Source organism: Tubulanus polymorphus, chromosome 5 (genome assembly GCF_964204645.1).
Source record: "Tubulanus polymorphus chromosome 5, tnTubPoly1.2, whole genome shotgun sequence".
Classification (NCBI taxonomy): Eukaryota; Metazoa; Nemertea; class Palaeonemertea; order Tubulaniformes; family Tubulanidae; genus Tubulanus; species Tubulanus polymorphus.
Genome location: NC_134029.1, coordinates 4,970,354 through 4,992,768, shown reverse-complemented (window position 1 = coordinate 4,992,768; position 22,415 = coordinate 4,970,354). Strand labels below are relative to the sequence as shown.

Here is a 22,415-nt window from a genome sequence, read left to right as displayed (position 1 = left end):
AACGTTTGAATGCAAAAAGCAAATGATTTGTGTCCGTCCCGTTTCAGTTTGCGTCGAATGGCAAGTGGAAAAGCACCCCTGGGGTATGAATAGGTTTTTTTAAGTAATTCATTTGTGTTTTATTCGTATACATTAACTTTCAAATATTTGTTGAATTTTCTATGAAAAAAAAAGAAGAACGTTTATAATGCATGCTACGCTTTTAACATTAGATTGTCTGTCGCGGTGACCTTTGATTTACTAATAGCTGTTCAACTTGTCATTATATGCATATATATCTCAGTAATGGCAGCTCGGATCTCAGTGGATGGGACCACGATCGGCGCAGCAAAATGAATTATATTTTTGATAATGACTCTTAATGAAATTACTTTTATTCCGCATATATCAGCCGTGTGTGTCGCTATATTAGGCCCGATATTTTTGTGATAAAGGCTGCTTTTGTCCGGCTGTATCCACTGTGGAGCCTTTTAATCCGACCGTGGATCGAGTCCTTTATCCGATTGGTTTTATTTGCAGAACGGCTGATCCAACTGATTATTGAAATTATTCGCATTGCCAATCTGTGTACTCTGAACAATGGTCCATATACGTATTGTAATGATACCTCATGGTTTTCATAATCTGCAATATCCAATGCGTCTGAGCAGTGAAGAGTATTGAATACTACATATGCACTGTATATGGTGCGCTTCGTATTCGAATCGTCCTCCCTTAGCAGGGATTCGAACCTGAGGTCATCGAGACTCACCCCACGGTATGAAACCCTGCCTGACTAGGACAGCTTTCGCATGTGCAGCTTAGATTTTTTCAACATTACTATCAGAAATCCCGTTTTATTTTAGCCCGGGTTTATCCATTTGAAGTTTATCCGTGAAATTTGCGTCAGCGATTTATACAACTGGCAATCTGATCGGTGCCACAAGTTTAGAGTCTAGTAACGCCAGCAGGTTCGAATCCCTGTCGACGATGTTTTTTATGGTTCGCTTCTATTTTGAAGGGGGGACATTCTCAACAATACTTAAAAGTCCACTTTCTACTCGTGATTCGTCTAATGCATTCGGCGCTATCTCCGGGTAAAAGCCATTGTAACGTAATACGTGATAATTTTCGCGGACTAAATCACGCGGCGTGACTCCGTATTAAGGTAGCTGAATGATTATTACGCTCGCTTTTACCAATTACGGACGAGGGCCAGCTCGACAATAGACCGAAATTAGGCCTCGAGGCCGAACGCGGACGTCATCTCTCTCGTGAGGAGTGTATACCCGAGGGGGGGGGATGGGGCGCGCGATGTAGTTCGTTTCTAAACACCACCTGTGATTTCATCCTACTCCGTTACGGATGCGATGTCATTAAACGTTCGCGCGTCGTTGACATGCCAGAAATAGAATCGGGATGAGATACAGCTCTTCCATATGTGAACGCTGTTTTCTCATTCGACGGGTTCGCAGGGAGATTCTTAATCATTTATATCGGTACCGAGGGTTTTTTCACCCGGCGCTAAAAGGTGTAGGAAAAACAGAATTATCGCTATCTGTGAATCTGTTTTGTGAGATTGGAACGAACGCTGGATACTCAAAAGAGAGTCTCGTTTGTAAAAATAATGACCATGTGTAATCATGTTCCTAACTGTCCTTCTTTCTACTTGATTTAGTCGGCCATGTTTGGGTTACCGGTGTAAAAATATAGTTGGTTGTAATTGTTGTCATCGCGATGGAATATCTGGGCGACAGCGCGCTCAGCCCGCATACACGTCAATGCCGGGGACCGCATTTATAACCGCTATATCAATGGATTAATGCAATAATATCCTATAGAATTTCACGCGCAACTGATACTTAAATGATGATCTGGTTTTAGCTGTTCGGGTTTCTGCGTCTGCTGCTGTCAGAGTATGAGTATACGCGCGCGCATGTGTCCCCCGAAAACAATTCTATAATAGCCTGGCACGACCAGCTGTGAACATTGTCTATAGCCTGCCGCGGCGTTGTTGAACTTTTTTCGCCCGTCGAAGCCAGCTTTCTAAAGGCATTTCAGACATGTTATTGTACCGTGTGCCTTTGAGGGGAACCTGCGTATAAATGATCGGCTCGCTACGCGATGATTTATTCTCATGGGATATTTTTTCGCTCTCCGGCGAATTGATGATATTTTAACGGTTGGCAATTTTCAATATTTCATCGTCTTCTCGTTTCAATTTCGGACGACGAGGCCTCGGCGATTTTTCTTCCGCGTCGACTTGTCGCTCGACCGTTTTTTGTAAAGAATAAATGGACATTCGCGTAAATGTCGGCCATGTGTGGAAATTTATTCACAGCGGATATTTCTTGATTCTTTATCTTTGGGTCCGGGGTATTATAATTACGGGGCTATGTTTGCTTTGTGTGTTCGTTAAGGCTTGGCACGAAGCTATCCCTTAATGCGTGGTTACCCATGCGATAAACCGGTTCGCTGTATAGTTAATGTTCAATGCTCTCGCTCGCTCGCGATGTCTTGTGTTGTGTTGTTCGAACGCTGTCCGCTGATTGACAGCTCTCGAGTACGGTTAGGCTCCGCCCGTATTTGCCATGATTCTGCCGGAGACGACGACGACGCGTCGGTTGTTTGCATTAGTCATTGTCGCTTTAAAAACTGATCCCCGCTCACTTATCAATACTTAAACGTGATAAAATGTCCAAGAGTTTCAGTTTTATTTGTATTCCCCGCACTCTCCGAGTGGTTGGCAACAAGTTTTCCGACATTTTTTTTCCAACCGTTCTAGTTTTGAGATTCGCTTCCAATCCATTTCCACGCCTGATTGTGCTTCTATCATTTTTCATCGGACGTTTTTTTCGGAATCTCTACGGATATTTTTTCCAGTGTGTGAATTTACACTCGCGCGGAGATGTACCGTGCACAAGTGAATATCATAGCACTGGCGTATTAGTCATAGTTGATTGATTGGTTCGCCGGTCTACAAGCTCCGCCTACTGAATGTACGACCATTGCTGCGTGTCTCGGTGACACCAAATATACCGAAGCATATGGATAATAGCGCTGTGAAGAGCTCTTGTCCCTCGAATCTCCCCTCGGGCTGGAGTCTTTAACTAGAACCAAATTAAACACTTTTAGACTTGGTTCACATGGAATTCTCTGAGCTCAATTATTTTCTTGGTGTAAAAGCATGCATAATGCTTCAGCTAAGACTCAAGTGGTTTCTGCGACCTGTTTTTTGCACTCATGTTTTGGTTTGATGGTTGCCTAAGCTCGCCTAGTATCGTCACACGGAATAATACAAGCATTTCTTGCTCTCTCTCTCTCTCTCTCTCTCTCTGAAGGACGACTAGTGACCTCTATTGGTAGAGCGAGTGAGCATGTATTCTCGGTACTGTAGTCGACGACAGTAGTAGCATACACAGGGAGTTAATACTACAGCGAGGGTAACCAAAGAGTGATCACTGAATCTATATGCTGACTTGATTGATGAATGCTGATGTGACTGATGTAAAAATAATTACTCCAGCTACAAATCTCGTCTGTGTCAGTCAGTCCGCGCGGGTCCCCGTTAACCCATTAATAGTCTACTCGGATATCAATCCCCGGAAAGCACTTGCAACACGTCTTGATTTTCAGTAACTGATGATAGTCATTCGTTCGGATTTGTAGTCGTCGTCGTCGAAGGCTCGTTTTAAATGTAGTGGATGTAACTCGATGAAATAAAGAAGATTTCGTATATCTCATCTATACGATCCTCCCCTGACAGGGATTCGAACCTGATGGCATCGAGCCTCAACCACGGTACAGAACCCTGCCACGCTTGACCTAGAAATCCTGATGTATTTCAGCCCGCCCTTTTCCCAGTTATAGATTATCTGTGAAATTTGCCTCAGCGATTATACTATTGGCAATCTGAATTGCCCGGCAAACCTGCCCATGTACCTGTACACCCGGTCTAGTGTGGCTGGGGTTCGTGTCGTGGCTGGCTGAGTATAGCGATGCCGTCAGGTTCGAATGCCTGCCGAGGGAAGTCGTTGAACTGGAGTAAAAACCGGTCTATAAAACCTGACACCGGTTTTGGCCGTATAGTGACTATTATATATTAGAGGACTACGACGACATCATCCATATTCGTCCATCGCTGATGCTCATTATTCTGCCTGTATAAAAATCTCTTCTCTGACGATAATTGAGTTTGCCAGTGTTTGTAGCCACGCAGCTAATCATGGATTTCTGGGATTAGCTAGACCTTGCTTGTGGCTGACAGCTCGGCGGCGAGCTTTAGATCGCTGCGGCTTTGAACGGTTGATCACTAGTCGTGTTCTCTTCACTGTCATTGTCAACCTTCCAGCGCGGCTTATAAACTTCGCCTGCGTCTGAAATGTGACTCGGGTCGCACGGCGGTCCCCGTCGGATTTTCTTCGAGCATCTTTTTGAAACTATTGCCAAACGCTGGGTCCGTGTTGTGATGACAAACAGAGAACACCGCACTAATATAATGAGAAAGGTTCTCAAAGATGACAGTTGAAATGTGCAATCTATAAATTATTCGCCTAAAAGGAAACTTTCCGGCCTACATCGTTCTAGTTATACTAGTACTGGATGATTTTCTAAAACGATATTTTCGACGGAGCGTTTTGCATACATTCGTTCATCTATATTTGATACGTCTAACGTTATAAAACTTCATTAGTGATTGCTGTTAGATGTTGGGATTAATTATCCCGCGGGATTGCACCCGTGGTGTACGAGATATTTGCTTCGGCACAAACTGATTACTTGTCCATAACCATTAGTTCTGTTGCCTTCATCGTGACTGGTGATCATAGCTCGGCCTTCTAGGCATTCTGCTTTCTGCGCACTCGAGATATCTTCGCGTATGAGTTGCTTTTGTCTCACCAATTGCCTTTTATTACTTTGGAAAATGCTTATCAGTTCCCTGTGGGAGGGATCGCGCGAGTTGTTTCGCTGGAAATCTCTCCAATAGAGCGTCCAGAGCGCAGCGCCGCGAAGCTGCGAATTACCCTCGCGCACCAGACGCGCGCTCGCGCACCAGCGCTACGGCTTCCCTGAAGGACCATCCGTCGCTATGGCAACCGATTTGTGACAATTTTCGCTCGTTCCTTGATGTCGGATTACAAAGAGAAGTCTTGTCACAATCAGAGATGAAATAAACGCGCGACGCTGTAATTGGTCAGATGCGACGTAAAGTGCTTGTTACTCGGGATATTTCGTGAAGTGTCGTGTCTGGCATCTTAAACACGAGCGCTGCGTCCATCGTCGACGATGGTACGTAGACGCCGTATTCCGGTCGACAACCCGGGCTACTACTCCATGGCGTCTAACCATCGGGGTGCGGCAAGGGCGTATACTGGGGGCAGATCCCTTCTTGGTCAAGTGCCCTTGTCCTCGATGCTGTTTTTTCCTGTATTTAGAGTCACTTTGACCCAGTTGAAGGATGTAAATCCGCTTCAGTATGGCGCCTGTTCTATTCTATTCCATTGAAGTAGTCAGAAAATGTGTTAAATTGATTCCAGTAGAAATTATCAAAATAACATAGAGTCTTGTGAGCTTTTTCTGAATGCCGATTAAGAAATGGGTTACCCCAAGCCTTTCAGCAATTGTGAATGTGCATCTGAACAGTTTCTCGGTCGTGACTTCAGTTTGAAAATGCTTCATAATCTTAAGACTGGTCTATACATATAATAGTTAAACGAAATACAGGTTTCTTACCCGCTGCAAGTAATTTCAGTGCTCATATTGCGGGCTTTGTTGTTTAGACATGCGTCTTCCCTTGGGTCTGAGAGATCATCAGGGTGTGTTCACTGGCTGTACGAGTATCTCGAAACCGTATGAAGTCGCCTAGCACTCCTTGTTCTCGAAATAACGAATGACATAAGATATATAATGTGCGTTGAATTCGGCGAATGAAGCCACATCGATGAAAGCGAGATGTGTCGACGTAATTATCAAATATAGGATTTCGTTTACACTATATGCCGAAAAAATGTATATAAGATTATGTTGCCAACCCTGCAGGCGTTGAACGGCTATTTCTACCGGCGCGTGTATCCGATATTGAAATTGATTTGATTTGAATTACATCATAGATCAAAGAACTTCGCTTTTTGATATATTATCGTATTAAGTTACATGTATAGATAGAAGAGAACTAGCATCGTGTCGTCAGGTCTTGTCTCGCAGAGCGTTTTATGACGTTTTCATTCGATTGAAAAGTTGTTCTCGGATATTGTTTATTAAGCGATGAAATATGGTATAGAAGTTTATTGTTTTTCGCTGCAGCGGCCGAAGATGACGACGACGATGATGATGAACACTGTACATGATGATGAGGAACTGTGGATATTGGTGTGTTCCACTGGGTCTCACAACCACTATACTCTTAGTATGTTTGCCGTGTAAACACGCTTTCTGTTGACTCATTTTGTCTCTCCATTTTCCTGTGCTGATGCATTAGCCTGTGTTGGTTTACTCGGTCCATCTACACAAAGGCTCGCGCGCTGTTGACGCTGGGCAAACACCTCTGCTCAGTTATATGTGACATCAGCAGATGGACTGTTTGCCTAGCCCGAACTCGTGATTGAACGGAGTAGCTTTGGGTCAACGCTCGCGCTCAAGACCAGGCGATGTTTGTATTCGCGATACATTAGTTTGTTCGTCGAAGTTTCGCCCATGTCTGGCCCCACTCAGTGAGCTAAGATTCCTCGAGGGTACAGGCCCTCTAGGGTAGACTATCGAATTATGGAGTTGTATTGTAGCTCGTTGAATAGTTCTAATTTGGGGGCGTGTTGTTCTTTCTAGAGAAGCACGATGAAATCTCTTCCTGGGTAGGATAACTCACGGTTCATTAGTTATCACAATTGTGTAACTACAATGAAATTGGAAATCGTTATATCTACATTGTGTCATAGACTTTGCATTCGTTCTAAGTGAGCTTTTATCGGAAAAACAACCGGGCTTGTCGAGAACATTTCAATCATGTATATTGATATATGTATTCAAATTCAGATGACTGTGTCAACTGAAAGTGTGTTTGTCTTTCAGTTCAATGACAGTAGATTACGTACGGTACGAAGGATCAGCATCGCTCAATGTCACTGTTTCAGCGGCGGCTTATTTTTTTGCGAATAGCGCGAAAAAAGTCGACTGTTTGTCATCTCTCCACGCGCGGTAATAAGAGCTTTCATAATGACGTTTCTACGCGCGGCCCCGGCGGACTGCGTCGTGTTCGCTGCTAAGCGCGCCGGATATTTCCTGATCGGCATAAATCGAAGTAAATCCATGCATAAATGACATTTTTGTCGATAGAAATTTGCGATTCAGCGAAGCGCTCGCCGGGGTCCATCTCGTATTGATTGTAGATTGATAGTCTGTACAAACATTGGTCCAATCAGCGCGCGGCTTGGCCTCATTTCGTTGCCGCGTAAGAGCGTTTTGCGCGTCTCGTCGAGTAGGGGCCACCGTTCTCAAAGGTGTTAAGAGCGCCGAGAAGTGTTCTTATTGAAGCATTAGTATGATCGCGCTGCGCCCGCCAACATGTTCAGGTTACTGATGTTTAGACGTCGCCTCGCACTTGACTGTTGGGTAAAGTGCGGACCGGCCGCGATGAAAATCTTTTCTTCGCTCGATGGATCTCTTCTTGCCCCCCTTTAAGATTCCGCCGCTGTTAGGGGGTTCGATATTTATATCTTGACTCGGCGGTTGCGGGTGTTTGGGTGCACGAGGGGAGGATGCTCGTGTTGTTTACTCGTACGAGGAAGCCTCGAACAAAATGAAAAGTAAACGAGATCAACAAAAACCCTTGCGCTGTTTGTACATGAGTATCGCGTGTACAGGGCTGGGGTTTTCTCAGTCGAATATTTGAACACCTCGTTTAGAAAGACTGAGTAAGAGAGAGAGAGAGAGCGTGGAGAGACGGCTTATTTTGTTCTGGTAAACATTTGCATCAGGGCCCTAGTAATCAGGCTACGGTATAAATTACTGTATGTAAAAGGTTCAAAACATGTTCAGCTCTTTGCCGCAGATTGCAATTTACTCAATGCGCAAACATTGGTTTAATACAAATACTGCCCCCTATATGTAAATAAGGCAATGTTCGTCTGCGTATTTAGTATTAGGCGTTCTAAATTGAAATCGTGTAGAACGAACACACACACACACAAGTTGCTTAGCTAATATTGACTGTTGAATCATGTGTGTGTGTGTGACGCAAGTGGCTGGTGGCTCCCTCTTGGTGCCGATGTTTGTACAAGTTTAAAATCAACACGGCATCGAATAGTGTGTTTGTCAATTACAGCTTTGTTTGCTCGTTATGAATGCCTGCGAGTGAATATATATTCAGCATCGTATTTCTCCCTCTCTCTCGCTTGTCACATCAGAGTTCGGCTATTTGACTGCGCTGATGATGACGACGACGACGACGACGACGACGATGATCGTGGTGACAATAATAACGCAAAAATATACTCGCTGCGATGATATTTTATGGGTGGAGTTGGGTATCTTTTAAATAGACGGATGCGAAATTATACGACGATGAATTCGTATTAAATGATGAATGGATGAATGGATATCGGCGTCGTTCAGCCGAGGCTGATTCGGTTCGGTGTAGATTACGTATGCTGATTCTCGGACTCTAAGGTCTGTCGCTAATGAACGGATTTTTAGATTTCGTGCGCGTTGGGAATATTTGTTCGAAAAACTGCCTGTTTGTTCTGCTTTCTTTGTGGAGACCCTTCCCTGTCAGGCTGTCAGCTGGCGCGATGTATTGGGTGGTGCAGTTAACCAAATTTGCCTAACACTCCAACGACAAGTAGTAGAGTGACTCGGTAGGCTGTCTATACAGACTAACGGCAAACAAAGAACCAAAGTCAATATTGACTAGCTGACCTACAGTCTAGTACTTGAGGAAAACCTCCGAAAAGTATCTTTACAAGTATTACAAAGCTATGTGAAGTGAGGTTTAGCCTGGAAGGAAAGTAAAACGATTTACATTTACTGTATTCGGCGGCATGGTTCTAATTCATCCGATATGAAGGAAATGTAGTGCGTCGGTATCATCAATGCGTCTGAGAGAAAACTGTTACAATGCGATGATGACGCAAGGAGACTACGCTCTTTCTAAACGCAATACGGACACAATTCGATAATGTTCGTCACATGCCCTTGAAACATCTGCTTCAGTCGGACTGAGTTAATATTTACCGAAGTCATATACGCTTTTCAATTCGAACGAGGGAGACACGCCAGATAAGCATTTTCATGAAACGCTACAATTTATCATGCCACAGTTACTTAGTATACTTCTCCAATAGAATACATTAGTTCTAGTCTTGCCTAATAAATCTTGTTCTGTTAATGATGCGTTACGTATTGCAGTTTAATCCTTGTAAGGTGATTAGGTACGCGAAAAACTGTCCTCTATTGAGGACGGTTTCTATTTTGCAATTTCTTCGAAAAGCTTCAGTTAAAAATGCGTGTAGATTTATTAATTCAAAAAACGTGATATCACATGAAATGAGATCATCTCTTAGTTGCTCTTCAATATGCTTTGCTTTGCTTCATTTGCGAGTCTATGATTTTGTCTCTGATGTCGTAAGGCCCAGTTATAAGATATTCATTGTATTCGGTTATTCGAACTTAGGACGAAGTTTTTTACCTCGTGTTACTGTGTATCTGGCTCCAATAGCTCGAGTCCTCGCTTTTGGGATAAAACGTGTTCATCTCCGCTTGAATTTTGCCTAGATGATACGCTAGCTAGCCGACTGCGAACGGAGCTCGGGAAACGGAGCTCGGGAAATGCTATTCAACTTAATCACCTTAGAACCACTTAGATATGGCGTGTCAACACTGTTCAAGTGTCTTGTATACATCTATGGAATTTTAACCAGGACCTCCGTTTTTCTCATGTTTTTAATTGTAAACGCGACCCTTCTGGTGGAGAAATTGCAGTGCTTCGCAAATATTGACACGACAAACAGAATTCGTTTCTTTCGAGCCCGACGAGAAAAAACATATTGTTTTCTTCGCCGCGGAAATTTCGATAAGATTTTCATCGTTGTAATATCCAATAGTAAAGAGAATAGTTTTATTTTGCGTTCGACAGTTCGTCGTGTATTTATTTGTTTCACGTGTGTGTTTTATCGTTACAGAGGTCGTCGGCGTCGCCGCACGAAGACAAGTATCGCAATCGTAGCCGGTCGCCTGAAATGAACGACAACGGCAAAAAACGACGAATCGAAGATAAACAGGTATTTATAACTTTTTAAGCGACTTGATTTTTAGGGACACGGATACGAGGTCGATCCTCACTGTTCCCCTAGGTGTCGAAGAGGCGAAAAAACCGGTAGTTCTGTCCTCCCCCTGTGAACATTTGGAATTTCGAGGGCATTTCAGGCCATCCTGAGAGGGCTGAGGCCATGTAATTTAAGGTTGGGAATTATCTGAACGTCACTCGAGCGTCCCCAGCGACGGTCTATATCCGCTCCTCTACACTGATCGTTAAGTAGACTTCGAAAAGATGAAGTAGTACATACTGTCTTATGGCATAAAACTGATGCAGGCTCCAGATGAACTGCATGATTTACTTAGGCCCGTAATGATGATTACTGACGCTCAAGGTCTTCTTCACCTCGATATATATATATATATATATATATATATATATATATATATATATATATATATATATATATATATATATATATATATATATATATATATATCCATATATATATCCATATATCCAGAAATGTAATGAAATTCTCGAAGCTGTTCTCTATTATTTGGTTTATGTATCATTGCTGACAACGTGTATTTCGTATCAGCGGAAATAACGCGATCGCGTTTTTGCGAAAATCATTTCAGTTTCGCGCCGCTCGTTAATTGGCTTCTGAGGAACTATCCTTGAGCCTTCGGGGACTAATCGATTGTTTATATGTGTGTGCGATTGTTCTTGCAGGACAGCGACGGTGAAAAAAGCGACGAGAACCTAGTCGTCGATGTTGCCAACGAGGTACGTATTTCCGCTCGCCGACACCAGATGGCAGCACGAGACAATCGTCGCCGTTATTTATACAGCAGGTTGTATATAGTTGTTTCATTGCCGGTGCTGCTCGGAGCGTTCGTTCGTTCTTGCCGATTACGGGTGTTGAGAGAATGGGCGGAAAATTCGAGTTGCTTGGTTACTAGGAAACCATAGGAAGATCGAAAGACAATTCATCTTCATCGGTTGATTTTGTATAAGTTGAATATTTTCAGTCTATGGCAGACGGCATCCTCGCCTACTACGAGTCTCACACCTTCCTTTGTTCAATCACGTGTTGTGGTCGATGTCCTGATTCTCATCATTGAGAGAAACCCGCAATATCGATTTATACGACTGTTATCGTTTTCTTTTTCTTACGTTTCTCCTTCCACCCATCTGCGACATTCATTTGAAAATGAGTTTTATTAACGAAAGTAACAATAAGAGTTGTTTAAATTGATATCGTGGGTTTCCCCGATACTCGTCAAGACTGGAAATAGTATCAACTGTTTACAGTCTTGACTATGATTTCGCTGAGTCAGATTCTTATTTTCCCTCCATCGAATTATTGTAATTAATGAAGTCCACGAAATGTACACATATATGGTGTACAAACATCCATTCTCTCGTGCCTTAATAAATCTTTGCTTAATACAAAAAGCGCTGTTTGTTCATCGCCTGTGAATGCGGGCAGGTGTATTTGCTCGGGCGCCTATCTGAATTTGTGAAAATTATGATACCAGAGTTGAACTTCCCCGTAAACAATGGCAGTAAACAGGCTAGATCTCTGTAAACATAGCCAGGGAAGTACTACTGATAACGCTTAATCTGGTGATCAATGAAAACTTTCCACACCATTCGAGTCGAGTGAGGGAAAGAGGGCCGAGAGAGGGAAAGAGGGCCGAGAGAGAGAGTGGTTGGAACTGCTGTTATTATGCTGAACTTGATTACGAGGCACGACCAGCTGTTTAGCTATTTGCGAATTTGAAATAAAACATACTGGCAATTGAAATTTTTTTTTTTTTCGAAATAGCACTAATAGCAGATGTAGATTGATAATATAGCGTATTGTTTTTCGCTATCGAGCGTGATGGATCTACCCCTGGCAGCTGGTTTACTATTGACTCCATGATTATGATTATTATCAATCATAATAATTACGATACATGTGATAAATAATACTTTGCTACACGTAGTATTAACTCATCGAACCCCTATTGGCGCTGTATCGATATACTTGGATATATAGGGTTTAGGCCTAGTATGGGTATGGTAATCTCTTCCGACGTTAGAGATCGACGCTCGATTTTGTGTATGCCGCCAGTATCGCGACGCTCTGAGCTGCGTAGTGATCGGTCGGCCATGTTGTTAATCACATGACTCATAAAATGATAGATCTCTGATTGAATGTTATTGTAACGGATGTGAACGAGGTAATGTTAGCGAGGTCGATTGAACGAAATAAACCCATCGCCAAATTAAACTTGTCCATCGAAAACCGACACGTTTATTAATTGAGAATAGTGATGGGTATCAGGACTGGACAACATGGGCTTAGCTAGAGGGGTTTACAGGGTTCGACCGCAGGGGCTTGTATTTGAAGTTTGGGGTGAATAGTGACTTACATCATCGAGTATCCCAGGTACTATATAGTAACCTGGTATATCGGATGATCTAAGCTGCTATTCACCCCCAAACTTCAAATACGAGCCGGTGTGGATTCGATTGAAAATGTAAGAGTTCAGCGACCTGAAATATTCTCTTAAGAATCATAGTATTAAGGCTTTTTACCTTCAAAAACGCATCTCCTTATCCATTTTTCAACATTTACAAGCGGTTGTATCGGCTGAAACAGTTACGTATTTTAAACACTGGTCGTGAACGTTTTTCGCCAATTTTTATTTTCAGGATCCTCCATCGCCGTTAAACGGTGAACGATCTCCACGCGAAAACGGACCCGACAAGCAACACGTTAAAAAGGAAGGGCCGTCGAGTCCACGCAGCGAAACGTCATCACACGCCAGTACTCCCTCTTCTAAACATAAAGAGCTCGGTGATGAACCGCGTAATGATCGCCAGAATAACCAGGTATATTACGCATCATCAAATCAGATATATTACTCCGGTACTCCTTCCCTCTTGCGAGTATAACCCTAATCCTGTGCATTATTCAACCAAACCAGGTTTCGCTTGCAAAACAACATAAGTCCTCCATTAGCAGGGTGGTCACTGACCTGGAAAATGTAGAGAATCGAAAAATCTAGAATAAACTGGGAAAACTCGGGGAATTTGGCAAAATAAAAAAAAAAACCTTGGAAAATTCGGGAAATTCAGATGATGTTATTGACCACGATGTTTCTTTAGCAGTACATGATTCAACGAGAAATGAATTAATTGTAACATTAAGAACCTAGAAATTCATCAGAATTTACTCTGGGAATTTTGTCTAATCACATGGAGAAATCAGGGAAAACTCAGGCGATTTCTAAGTGGGCGGAAAGTGGCTACCCTGACTTATAAACCGCTTGTTTGCCTCAAATCTTTCGGTGACAAACATGTATTCAACAATAACTTTATCGCTATTTCTTGCAGCATGACAAGCCATCGACGCCGATATCGAAATCTGGTACTCCTACAAGTTCAGGTAACTCCCTCCCCGGTCCGTCATCAGTGGGCAGTGGACTAGAGCAAGTGGTGAAAGCGACACCATTAGGTATGCAGTCACATTGATTAGACTACGTTTTGTGACCCGCCTGCTCGCGCCTTGCTGTTAATGCTGCATCTTCTCGCTTGTGTTTTTGGCAACATTTTTTTTTCTTCATTCTCAGTCTCTCTCTCTCTCTCTCTCTCTCTCTCTGTCTCTTTTATTTAGTTTTTTACTTACACGTCTCTGAAAACGTAACATTATCTTCGTTTTTATAAAGTGTGTAACGTATGAACATTGTTTTCCGCCTCGGAATTCTCCTTCAATTTCTCGTGGTACATATGTATGACATATACGCAAATTCTATCGAATGCTCTTCGAGCCTCAGATGGAAAATTTGGAACTTAAAAAGCTATCATTCTTCATGACTTGATCCCGTTTGATTCTTCGAACATGTGCGCAGGTTATTGTTGTCGTGAGACCAAATTTTCTGTTGCATGTTGAACGCTTCCCACTGACTTGTAGTCCACTGGTACCCACTAACATTTTCCCTTGCGTAATAACCTCGCTTTGCATGGATACGTTCTTTTATTCTCGTGGTAGAGATATTTATTGCGTTATTACTCGATTTCTTTTCTTTCGCCGGTACATGTGTTTAATCGAAAATTGAATTACGGAAATAACTGTTATTTCAAGCTCAAATTATTGTCATTAGTTCTGTTTATTCGAGATGATTGGATATATGAGGAAAAAAAAACATGAAACGGCAAAAACATTTGAAAGTATGTTGTTAACTGATAAGTCAACCTTCCTGATGTCAATGATAATGTAAATTTCATGTGTTTGGGTTTCATAGTTTTTTTCCTCTTTTAAATGCCGAAGCTCTTGTTGTTGAAATTTTTTGGCGATAGTAAAAAATCTTTGAAAAGGCACTTTTTCAACTTGGTTGGTTCTATTATATATTACGAACTGAACTGAGCGATGTTTGGAAACCAAATTGAGCAAGTTGGTGATTAGTGCCTTTTCCAATTGCATGCTTATTCCATATGTATAGAAAGTATAATTTGCTTAACAGTAAAAGAGCTGAACCTGTATACAAGTCAGTCGACTTGTACGCCGGTTCAAACAACAATGTATTGTATAACTTGTAAAATTGATTCTGCCTCCATGGACGAAACCCCTCGCTCAAATTAAATGGTGTTCTGAAGCAACTACGCCAACTTTATTCATACTAGAATGATGTTTAAATCTGCATTGTGATACATATTTCACTTCGAAGCCCAGTTCGTACGATTCAATATTGAATACTGCCTTTTTCTGTCTTGTTAAACTTACAATTCTGGGTTTCATTTGAATGTGTTTTCATTGTTTGATTTTTACCTTCTATCACCTATCTACCTATCTGTTCTTTATACCCTGTAAATTTTAGTCTTTTTGTTTTGTTTTTACTCTGAATATTTTTCACCTCACAAGCCGTTTGTTTTCGACTATTTTCCTATTTGTAATTCTGTCAAATATTCTACGAATCGAGAATATGTACCTGTATCTATCTACACATGGACGTCGATGTATTGCTGGATAGATCCAGGGTAGTTCCTGAAACGTTGTTTAGAATAAACCAGGTGTTTAAATACCGTTTGTAACGAATTATTATTGGTACCACCGTATTTGAACACCAGGGTAAACATCATTTGAGTAACAGGGCCCAAAAGATTACTTACATCCAACTGCGGCTACATCGTAATCTACATTGTAAATTTGGTTTGATAGCACGGCTGAATCTGAGAGAATAGAACCGAAGATTCTTCCAGTAGTGTTTGTAATCTTCAGTTCAGCCTAGTTTCATTGCACCTTTTCTATCACTAATACGCTATCTGTCACTGCTCTTCTTTCTTTCTGCTATCAAGCGAAATCGTTTAGTTGTTTAGAAATCACAAGTAACATCACGAGTAACGCCTGAAAAATTCTGAAACATTTGAATCGGGGCCTATATTAAGAAACGCACGCCTACGCATATATCAGTAAATCAGTTGGAATGTATGAATAGCTGTATGACGAAAAAAGCTTCGAATTTATCATTTTGCATGAAATAATATCTGGGTGATGTTAACATGCATGTTCAGAGTGGATATTGCTGTGTTGAATTATAGAAATGTACATGTAGCTGGTTTTTAAGACTCGGGGGCTCGCGAACGACATATTCCGAGTAAAAATGTTGACTAAGCGTTCACTATGTTTGCCTTGTAATTCAGTTCTGCTTCACAACGGCAGAAGCAGACAAACATGTATTCGGAGATTTCTGGAGTTCGAACACCCGGCTATTTTCATCAATTCGTGTTTATCATCATTATTATTCTGATTATTATCACTAGATTCTTGTTCACATGAGAATACTAGCAAATTCAACAGCTCACTCGGTATTTCTTTTTTTCTATTATCTTAAAATAGGGATTGACCCTCTTATTTATGTGATTGGTAGATTTTGCTTGATTTTTTTTCTATTTGGTGTACCTTACAAACCCACTATACCTGCCGGGATCGAAACTGGGGGTTTGAATTTGAAATCGGAAATCGAAGTACAGATATAGTCGTGTGATCGGTGGTTGAATTAACAGAATTTTTTGTCTTACTCGAAGCACAATGTACGTAAATTGAAACATTGGTATTAGATTCATAAAATATAAGATTTAAGTCAACCAGGAAACTCTTCTGATGAGATTCATTTGAAATCAAATCATACTGTACCTTGCAGTAGCTGGTGTAACTCAATACCACCATTCTCCTCTATGGAGCTAAGCATTATTTGATTGAATAAATTAAACTCACATGATTAAAAAGTATTCATAGACCATTGTTTCTAAGACACACCTGCAATCGAAAGCCGTAAGCTGTTTTCAAAGCGGATTTATTTCGTAAATATCGAATGTTCAATTTGATATGTATAGATAGACCGTAAAATCATTGGAAACCATTATAGATTATTGTTGATTGACACAGATTCGGTTACCATCGAAACGATGTGTACAGTGTTCATTTGTTTCTTTCTCGTGCACTATTTTCTATTCTGTTCAGTGTTCGTCGTTGTCGTCGTCTCACTATACGTGTTTTTTCTCTTTTTGTTTTTTTCTTTCCGTTCGTTATAGTGGCCCCTGCTTTACGAACACCTTTTAATTCCTCCATGGCAGGTCCATATTCGTTTATGCCGCATGGTGCACATCTCGCTGCTTCAGATTTGAGTCCAGGTGGCGCCTACAGCAACAGTATGCTGCACAATAGCATTTCTCCATCAGCTCTCAGTTACCCTCGCGGAGGACCGCCCATGGTAAGTGTTGCGGGCAATGCGAAAGTTTACTATGACCATACATGAACAGATTTGTTAATGATTTTGTTTTGTGTTCAGGTTCCAGGGTTTGACCCCCACATGAGGGCACCTCCTTTAGCTGGCATTTCAGGTGGAAAACCGTAAGTATTATTTATTCGTCATTGCATGTAAATGTATGTTTTTCCCCTCCTTGAGTACAGCCTGTTGGGCTGTGGGTGAATTTTTGTCACAATTTTGTATATTCCAATGATTAGAATGTACGATATTTACTTATTTTAATGGCAAATAGTTAGTTGTTGAAAAGTCTGATCAATTGAATATAATTAATTGACTAAACTTCGTTTTTCAGGGCGTATTCATTTCATGTCAGTGCTGACGGACAAATGCAGCCCGTACCATTCCCACCCGACGCCCTGATTGGACCTGGGATTCCGCGACACGCAAGACAGATCAACACGCTGAACCACGGTGAAGTCGTCTGCGCCGTAACGATCAGTAATCCTTGTCGACACGTGTACACGGGCGGCAAGGGCTGCGTCAAAGTGTGGGACATCAGTCAGCCAGGCAGCAAAAGTCCAGTTTCGCAGTTAGATTGCTTGGTAAGCCGTGACAAATCAAACCGATGCCCAGATTTCATCGAAACAACAACAGTTCGACGAAAGGATTTGAGTATCATCTGTGGTCGACCTCGTTGAGAATGTTTAGTGGAAAATCGTAGTTTTGAATTCAACTTCTTTTCTAGAACTAGTGCTCTTATTAACACCGCCGTAATTCGAAATATGATACGCGCTCGATAAAAATGGATTTTTAAGTAGTCGGGGACTCGAGTGGTGTGAGAACTTGTTTTATCAATACTAACTCACTACGCATTTATTTATAGCGGCGTTTTTTTTTTTTTTTCATTCATTGCAGCAACGAGATAATTACATTCGCTCTATAAAACTGTTACAAGATGGTCGAACATTGATTGTCGGCGGTGAAGCTAGTACACTCTCAATATGGGATTTAGCAGCTGTAAGTCTGAACATTATTTTTCTTTCTTTTTTAATCGTGGATTTCAGATAAATTGCTTGCGTGCACACGAAACAGGGGTTTTTCGGTGCCGAGATTCTACGCGCGCGTACGCAGACAGGTGAATTTTTCACCTTTAGACCGGGCCTAATATCGCTGCTGCCGTGGCAATATATTGCGTTTTTATTCGCGTAACAATTTGTAGTTATTTCGTGCCATAGCAGTTGAATAAATACGGAATAAATTTTACCGCGGGAGAGAGAGGTAAATAGAGTAAATTGTATTAATGATCCACCGTGAATTATCATTTGGTTGACGTTGCTCAAACAGCTATTTTTTACGACATGACGAATGTTCGTCTAATTATACGGTTTTGCCATATGTGTCGCCGACCGAAAATGAATTTCATTATTCATGGCGGTTTAGGCGTGATGTGATGCATAAACGATTTGCGTAAATAGATTATGTTTAATCGTTGAACACCGGTTTTTCATAAATATACCAATTATAGCGGTGAATAAATCGCCAAAAAAGTGCAGTCGAGTGAAATTGATTATCAATTCACTTGCACGTTACAGATATATTTGATCAGGATTTCAGATATATTTGATCAGGATTTCTGGACCGAGTTCCACAGTTGAGAGTTAAGAGTTGGCAGCTGTTTCAGTATGGTAAATGAGTTAATTTTCACGAGTTGAATTTCATACCGGGACCCAGTTTGTAGATAAGTGGAAATGAACCAATTTCAACTCCAGAGCTAAGGATAACTCAAAACTGTGGAACATGATCCAACATGATAAAATGGTATACCCAGGGTGCATGTTGGTGGGGTAGTTAGTCTACCCTGTGCAGGTCCTAGACTTGGTCAGTACCTGAATAAGTCATAGAGGTGTTGCTCTGGGTGTCACATGATTGGGGGTATTCTTTATGTACTCATATACTAGCCCACACATCTAAATTCTACTAATGCTCTAATTCACAGTCAAGTCAATTTCTAGGTTGAAGTTATCAAAGAACCAGCCCCAGCCTGGTTGCTACTTTAAGAGTTGAATTTGCTCGTAATGCCATAATTTCCTATGAAAAGTTTTAATCGTTTGATTTCATGTGTTTTCTCCTTCCAGCCGACACCGAGAATAAAAGCGGAACTAACGTCTAGTGCACCGGCTTGTTATGCATTAGCTATCAGTCCGGATTCGAAGGTCTGTTTCAGCTGTTGCAGCGACGGTAATATCGCAGTATGGGACTTACATAATCAGACATTAGTTAGGTAAGCATCGATTAAACCCTTCATTAACCAGGGGCATCAGATTTTACAATTATATCTTTATGGATCTCCTGGTGTAGCTGAAAAAAGATTTTCTTTTTGTTTGGTTATTCCCTATGTAAATAAGTTTATGTGTAAAATAATCCCTCGATGAGTGAAAGCACTTCGAATGTATGTTCATATGTGGGCAATTAGTTTCAACGATTCAGCTGTTGAAACATACTAGCTTAAGAGAGGATGCTTGAATGCTTTGTAGTTCAGGGCACTTGTCTCTGGAACTAGGCTAGACGACTTCCTCGGGCAACGCTTAATTCCTAATAATTGATATCACTCGACTATTAGTATTCAGAGTTCAAATACAGAAAAATTCCTGATAGCAAAAACAGTACAAATCTCATTTCCTAAAGATAGACATTTTTCATTGTCGCAAACATTTTCGGGAGTTATATTTCCCTTCTTTGGGCGTAGTGCAAGTAATTAGCTTTAGTCATATTTTGTATCATTATTCAATCGCTTGCACTATGCCTGAAGAGAGGAAATGTAACTCCTGAAAACGTTTGCAACGATTAATATATCGAAGTACAAATATATAGTACTGTTTTTGCTATTATAGATTTTCAATGATTAGTATTCATTCGTAATAACGAACTTCATGGTTAACTGAACATTGAAATTCCATTCGACGTTTCAGACAATTTCAAGGTCACACTGATGGTGCCAGTTGTATAGATATCTCACCAGACGGCACCAAACTATGGACAGGCGGATTAGACAACACTGTCAGATCCTGGGATCTTCGAGAGGTAGAGTGCTATATGTTCCCCTCGCTTAAATTTTCGGGGTAGCTCTTACTAGTCAACTCCCATTCCTAGCTTTGCTTAGATTTTGCATTAGGACTGTTGAACTGGTCCACGAGTCGATTTTAGTTTAATTCAAACCCTATTCAGACACTTAGGCTTGACTTCATATGATCAAGATATATACCACGTACTCCGCAAGCTGCGGTTATATTATGCTCAAAGACACAAGTAATTCATTTATTCACTCGGGCCCTTTGTAAAGGTTAATTAAATGTCAATATGTGACTTGAAACTTGAAATCTATTTGAAATACATGTCATTATTGATCTCGGCCACTTGTACAGAATATGCATAGCTGTGAAATTACTAGTCTGTATGTTTCGTATACATGTGTTACGGTGTCTTTTTTACAGGGTCGACAGTTACAGCAACATGATTTTACATCACAAATCTTTTCACTTGGTTACTGTCCAACCGGTGAATGGCTTGCCGTAGGGTACGTATAATTAGTATTCGCGAATGATCGATCGGCTTCGTTGTGGCGTAATTGCCGAGAAATAACCATCTTTATGTACGATATTCCGAAGGTTTATGTTTTATTTATATATCTTTCAAAGCATGGAGAGCAGCAACGTAGAAGTTCTGCACCACACAAAGCCCGACAAATACCAATTACACCTTCATGAAAGCTGTGTTCTGTCCTTGAAATTCGCCTACTGCGGCAAGTGGTTCGTTAGCACTGGCAAGGATAATCTTTTGAACGCTTGGAGAACACCGTACGGGGCAAGCATATTCCAGGTATGTTCTTGTTGCTTATTGAAAAAGTATATCATTTGCACCCCTTCTGGTATCCTAATCTCATTGGTCCAACAATTCGTCTAATGTTTTCGCCACATTTTTTCTTTCCAGTCCAAGGAGTCTTCGTCTGTGCTAAGTTGTGACATTTCTACCGATGATAAATACATAGTGACGGGCTCCGGAGATAAGAAAGCCACTTTGTACGAAGTTATTTTCTGAGCGCGTTCGAAAAAAAAACAACAAAAACGTTCGGTGCCAATATTCGGGCGCGGTGCAAGAATATATCCGTGAACGACTGAACGAATGATGGGCTCTTCCGAAAAAAATACACGATATACTACGTTCTGCACGCTTTTTTACTGCCGCGAGTCTCTAGACGACGATGGGTTAGAGTCCATTCCGAATTCACGTGAAACGTCGACACAAACTTTCTCCGGGCCGAAGAAAAGTATGAACGATGCGAATACAAGAAGTTGATTTGTTTCGTACCCTCCTTCGCCGTTACGCGGGGTTCAGGGTGCATCGATGTATTTGACAGATATGATGGATATATTTGAAAATGACGGCGAACTCGCGCGTAGACCTTCGCTATTTTTAGAAGCAGTCGACGGATTTAACCCGACTGAAACTGCCGGATTTATATTATCATTAACACTATTAGCGGTGGATCTATGCGTGGAAGATAATGGCAGTAAATATGCCGCGTGTATTGTGTATAAAAAAAGGTTGTTTTTAAAACGAACTCAATTCTTAGATTGTTAGCTGTGAATGTAAAATGTTTGTATAAAAAAAAATTAAACGACTCGAATGCACACACGAATGATGTTGAATAAACTCTCACTCGTAGACGATTGCATCGTTGTTTCATATCTTGTGTTCGGGGGGGGGGGGGGTGGATGTGTGTGGTGTGCTTCGTGCGAGTTAACTGATGATATATAAAAGTAAAGCAAACGCGAGATGTATAATAAAAATGATGATGACATTGACTCGTCTTATTGTGGTAGCTAATGTAGATACAAATAATGCATTATTAAAGTGACACTGGATTTTGTAGCATAATAACATAAACCTTTGTATCCCCCCCATATTCCTGTGTCAAACTCGGGAGAACTTTGGTGATGATTTTACGGTTTCGAGTTCGTAAATACTGACCCTTCACGTGCGTGTGTTGCGGGAAAATTCGTATCGGTTCCGTTTTAGATAAGAAAACAAGGGAACAAATATGATTAATTGTAAATGAAATCGAGCTCCTTTGATGGCATTCCTGTACTTGTTCTACGATGGGTACATTTTATTTTTTAAGATAAATAGTAAATTCGAGTACCGATAAATCTCATTGAGTAAACGGTATATTATATGACACGAAACGGACCTCGACGAATCAAGTAAACAATATATACGATATCTATTATACACGCTTGATTTCTTTTCTTGTTAAAAAACAGAAATTGTAAAAGAAAATTTAAAATAAATGAAATGTAACTATCTGTATATAAAAAATTTGTTACTTTGTACTTTGAGGATGAGTTGTATGTTGCATTGTCGGATGA

The 22,415-nt window shown here is 41.1% G+C and overlaps 1 protein-coding gene across 8 annotated transcripts in view; it reads left to right on the top strand.

Moving 5' to 3' along the window:
• Positions 1 to 22,346, top strand: part of LOC141906058 (transducin-like enhancer protein 4) — a 36,322-nt gene extending 13,976 nt beyond the window's left edge. For 3 of the 8 annotated variants that reach the window (XM_074795214.1, XM_074795215.1, XM_074795213.1), the window contains exons 9-22: positions 48 to 83; positions 10,152 to 10,250; positions 10,961 to 11,014; positions 12,935 to 13,114; positions 13,619 to 13,739; positions 16,814 to 16,992; positions 17,071 to 17,132; positions 17,342 to 17,591; positions 17,905 to 18,006; positions 19,125 to 19,270; positions 19,959 to 20,070; positions 20,481 to 20,563; positions 20,685 to 20,865; positions 20,977 to 22,346. In XM_074795214.1, the coding sequence (XP_074651315.1) occupies positions 48 to 83; positions 10,152 to 10,250; positions 10,961 to 11,014; positions 12,935 to 13,114; positions 13,619 to 13,739; positions 16,814 to 16,992; positions 17,071 to 17,132; positions 17,342 to 17,591; positions 17,905 to 18,006; positions 19,125 to 19,270; positions 19,959 to 20,070; positions 20,481 to 20,563; positions 20,685 to 20,865; positions 20,977 to 21,084 (1,713 nt within the window). In that variant the 3' untranslated portion in view covers positions 21,085 to 22,346. The remainder of the gene's footprint in view (positions 1 to 47; positions 84 to 10,151; positions 10,251 to 10,960; positions 11,015 to 12,934; positions 13,115 to 13,618; positions 13,740 to 16,813; positions 16,993 to 17,070; positions 17,133 to 17,341; positions 17,592 to 17,904; positions 18,007 to 19,124; positions 19,271 to 19,958; positions 20,071 to 20,480; positions 20,564 to 20,684; positions 20,866 to 20,976) is intronic. The other 5 variants (XM_074795220.1, XM_074795219.1, XM_074795218.1 and 2 more) reach the window with 5 other exon arrangements.
• Positions 22,347 to 22,415: the final 69 nt, after the last annotated feature.